Source organism: Coffea eugenioides, chromosome 1 (genome assembly GCF_003713205.1).
Source record: "Coffea eugenioides isolate CCC68of chromosome 1, Ceug_1.0, whole genome shotgun sequence".
NCBI classification, from domain to species: domain Eukaryota; kingdom Viridiplantae; phylum Streptophyta; class Magnoliopsida; order Gentianales; family Rubiaceae; genus Coffea; species Coffea eugenioides.
Genome location: NC_040035.1, coordinates 53,676,151 through 53,680,976, shown reverse-complemented (window position 1 = coordinate 53,680,976; position 4,826 = coordinate 53,676,151). Strand labels below are relative to the sequence as shown.

Sequence of the window (4,826 nt, the reverse complement as noted above, 5' to 3'; positions counted from 1 at the left end):
TAGGCAATAGAGGATGTACTGACCTCCAACAATAACTGCCACTACTCTCATTCTCTCTACACATATATATATACACCTGCTGGACCGTTCGGACTACAACAAATTCACATTCTTCTCCTTCTTCTTCTTCTTCGGCTGCCCTTATGAGCTCCTAGAGCAAACGCACAGCATACATAAATTCTGTAGGAAGAAACAAACATACGGTGGCTGCAGCGTGGCTAACTAGCTGGCACCATGACTGCTGCTTCTCAATATTCTTGCAGGGTGATGAGGAGGAAAAAGACTCGAGCACTCGGAATTCCCAGGATTGATCTGTCGCTGCTGCCTCTGGACAGGTCTAAGCTGTCCAAATTAATAGTCGAGGCTTGTGAAGAGTTTGGCTTCTTCACCGTCGCCAACCACGGGATTCCCAATCATATAATCGCAAGGATGGAAAGGGAAGGCGTCGAGTTTTTTGCTAAGCCCGCGTCGGAGAAGCAGAGAGCCGGACCTCCTACCCCGTTCGGTTACGGTTGCAAGAATATTGGATTCAACGGGGACAAGGGTGAACTCGAGTATATTCTCATGGAGGCCAATCCTGCTTCCGTCCGCCAAAGATCCAACACCATTGCCGATCACCCTAAACACTTCAGGTTCCATTTTACTACTCACTATATATATGCTGGAGTATTATTTATATGCATATCCGCAATAACATATTTATTACTCGCTTCGACTGGTTTTACAAAGTAGTACTATAACATCGTCATACTTACTCGGCATTTCTATTTTCGAGCGTGTTAGTTAATTAATTAGCAGGAGTACTAATAAAAAGAAATTTCACCCTTTGTTTTTTTTTTTTGCGTTCTTCTATATATATATATATATATATATATATCTTTCAATTACATCATGATTGATTTTAACCCAACAAGATAAGTTCATCCTGTTATGTGATTCGGCGCTATGGATATTATAAATGAATAAAGCCAATAAAGCTGAGGAAGTGACCGCATTTTTAGATGAATATGCAGACCGTACGTTGCAGGCCCGCAAGGGGCTGAGGAATTCCCAGCCCCCCCCCCCCCCTCCCTCCCCTTCCCTCAACTTTTTTTTTTCCTTGCCAAAAATTACTACTAGTATACAACTACTACCATATTCTTCATTTTATCTTTCTTGCTTGGGCCAGTGCTCCTAACGGGGGTTTCCCGATTTAATTTGCATGCCAAAGTTCGGGAAAGCTTTCACTCAATTGCTAACATAGCGTGTACGTTGTGACAAAGAGATTCTTAATATTCCTTTTTTCCCCCTCTATTTTATTTGTTTCTGCGGAAGACAGGGAATTGGGGGAAATAGGGAGGTTCGCTAGCTAGTCAGTATAAGATCCCATATCGGTTTTTTGTTTTTTGGTTTTTGGGGTGGGGGAGGGGGGTGTGGGAGTTGCAGATATTACTTCATCTAATTGTGGAATATTGCCTGAGGACGAAACTAACGTGTTCCGGATGTTTACCATTAAGAAGCAGTAACGGTCAAATTTTGAGTTTTCAGACTTGTAAATTCACTAGAAATTAGAAAAGCAACGCAAATATGAACAAGCACTTGGGTACCTTACCATTTAGTGGTTTATTAAGTCGCGGATTTCCACCATATGCTAAGCACAAAGCACAGCAATTATGATGCTAATTTAGGGAGCGTACACGGACCAGTAGACTAAGGTCCTGTTTGATAACACAATTCAGCACTTAAATTTAATGAATTTAATTTTTAATATATTCAAATCGTTTGATAACCAAAAATTAAACATCTAATTTAATTGACACTGAATTTTGTATGCACTCAAATATATTAGTTTTAATACTGAACAATTTAATAACTTACGGATTCAAATTTTAGATTTCGGATTTTAATTTTATCATCAGTTGGTAAGTGGTAGTAATAGTAGCTACGAATATATGATTATAAGATTATAAGCAATGAGTCATCTGCTGCTCCTGTATATCTGCGCGTGTTGCTTTCCTAGCTCATTCCCTTGAGAGTTGAGTTTGAGTTGAATTGAGTTGAGAATTCTTTATCATTCAAAGATTGGTGGATACATAAAATCACCCCTTACCTAAATGTTTGCCAATGGTCCAATCACAAAATGGGGTTGACAATAATAAGTAATTTATATATATATATATATATATATATATATATATATATAAAGAACTACAAAGTTAAGGGTTGAAGATAAGGGATAAAGTTATTCCGGTCAAATAGTCGCACGTGCAATCTCCAAGTCGCTGGTATTTTTTGGTACGTATATAGTGCGTACTATATGAACAAACATGTGTATTTGCAGCGAAATAGCTGTAGGAGTACTAATCAATACTTAGTTAATACCAGAATAAGTCATAACGGCCTCCCTGATTCCAATATTGCAAATAGTCGCCGCAAGTTTATGTAAGTAAATATATAGAGTCGGATGTACTGGACGACATTGTAGAAGTCAGCTCTCAGTTTCTGGTTTCCAATCTTCCAACCTATATATCATTAGTAGCATCCATGGTGGGTCAAAAGACATACTACTACTAACCCATATGTTAGACATAGTACGCCTAAATGGTCATGTATCTTGTCATCTACCCTCTGTTACTATTCAACCTAGTGTCCTCAATTCAACAACTTTTGTGCCTGGGTACAAGAAATACTTGTGCGGGTACGATGGAGTGATATGCATGCAGCAACGGGTACAGAAATGAATCAGGGGGGAATACAAAAAGGAGGCAGGGCTAAGGGAAAAAGGAATGGAAGCAAGCATTAATGATGAAAGAAATGCCACTAGTAGTGGTAAATTAATTGCGCGTTCTCTAGTTTCTGAGTTGTGGAGGTGTTTGGTTTCTCAGTAAAATTAATGGTGGTGGTGTTTCCTGTGCAGCTGTGCAGTGAATGAATACATAGGAGCAGTGAGGAAGCTGGCATGTGAGATCCTGGAATTAGCGGCGGAAGGGCTGTGGGTCCCCGACAAGTCCGTATTCAGTAAACTCATCCAAGATGTCAACAGCGACTCCTGCTTCCGGATCAATCACTATCCTCCAAGTACAACCACCACCACCACCACCACCAGTACTAGTCCCTTCTCAAACTCAAAGTCTCCCAATTCTCCTCCTCCTCGCGTTGGATTCGGAGAGCACTCTGACCCCCAGATTTTGACCATCTTGAGATCTAACGACGTTCCAGGCCTCCAGATTTGCTGCACCCCTGCTAATGATGACGATGATGACGATGATGATGAGGATGAAGGCCTCTGGATTTCGGTTCCCCCTGACCCCTCCCAGTTCTGCGTTTTCGTAGGCGATGCTTTCCAGGTTCAGTACTGCTCTGCTTCCTCTCCGTCACTATCTTAGCTACTGCTACTCTATTACTACTACATTAATTAAACTATCTACTAAATATCCTTCACCTGTGCTACTTATCATGACTTCGCAGGCCCTGACCAATGGAAGGTTTAGGAGCGTCAGGCATCGGGTTCTGGCAAACTCGGCTAAACCCAGAATGTCCACCATCTTTTTCGGTGCCCCGCCCCTGAATGCCTGCATTTCTCCTCTTCCCCACCTCGTTTCCCACCATAGCCCCAACCTGTATAGGCCTTTCACGTGGGGAGAATTCAAGAAAGCTGTGTATTCCACCCGTTTGGCGGATCACCGGCTTGATCTATTCAAGTGCCCTTAATACACTACTCAGTTTTCCACCCCAATTTTTTTTCTTTTCTTCCTAGGGAGGTTTTTTACTGCGATTAAAATCTTTCTTCCCGCTGTTTAAGTTTATCCAATTGATCTGCCCCTCCTGACATATCCAACCAACTCACCCAGTCTGTAAATTGCATGGGGAAATTTTGCTTTCTGGGCTTTCCCTTCTGACTTTTTCGCAACGTTCCCAGTTCCACCCTCAAAATAGTTGGTGCTTCATCTAAATCTTTTCCGATCCATAGCATTATGCAGCAGTTACCTGCTGAGAGCATCACTGATCCATAATCTCGAAATCATGCTAGCTGGTCTCTTTTGTACTGATGGAGCAGGGTTGAATATCAATGCATGCTGCCATGTCTACAAGTCATGAATAGAAGTTTTATATAACGTCCAACTTTTCAAGTTTACAATTTCAATTCAAAGTTCCACGCTAACCAGCCAAGTACTATTTACGCTACGGAAATTCAAACAATTTCAACATAGATAAGATGAACCGACGTCTTATCCATTATCTTTTACCGTTTTAATCCCTTCTTTTTGGAAGAAGGGAATAGGTAATGGGATTGCATACCTTAAACGTCATTGTCTCTGTGTCACACCGCAACAGCCACAACCATAATCAGATGTTAAAGAGTCATGCAGCTATAGTCGGCTCAGGTTGTGATAAGAAGACTCAGGGTAAATCCGTTTTGATTCAATAGTAGAGTAGAGCATCATGATCAGTTCGTGTGGGATAAGATTTTAATGGTCTAATTGTTCCGACCAACACCAGCGAGGGGTAACATCGGATTATAATATCATGCATCTGTCATCCAATAACTTAGGGTGGCTTTGTTGTACAGCTTTTCGTCTCAACTTCTATGGTTATATGTTAGGTGTGATTTCCTTGCCCTTTTGAGATGGGCTTGACTTCAAGAGGAGTTTAGCCGTTGTCAGAGGCTTTACTTCTTCTTCTTTTTTTTTTTTTTTGTTGTCAAAGGCCTCACTTGATTTGGCGGTATTCGAGAACTGCGCATTTGGTGGTTGGTGGTGCTCAGATTTTCGTGGAGCAGATAATGACTGGGTGGTGACTGAAGACTGACAGATAATGACATAGGATCTATCACTGACTTCTGGCCG

At 41.3% G+C, this 4,826-nt stretch overlaps 1 protein-coding gene across 1 annotated transcript; it reads left to right on the top strand.

The window, feature by feature from the left end:
* The first annotated feature begins 267 nt into the window (after nt 1-267).
* Nucleotides 268-3,690, top strand: LOC113774954 (gibberellin 2-beta-dioxygenase 2). Its single transcript, XM_027319628.1, has 3 exons — nt 268-632; nt 2,897-3,326; nt 3,448-3,690. The coding sequence occupies exons 1-3, from the start codon at nt 268-270 to the stop codon at nt 3,688-3,690; spliced, it is 1,038 nt and encodes a 345-aa protein (XP_027175429.1).
* Nucleotides 3,691-4,826: the final 1,136 nt, after the last annotated feature.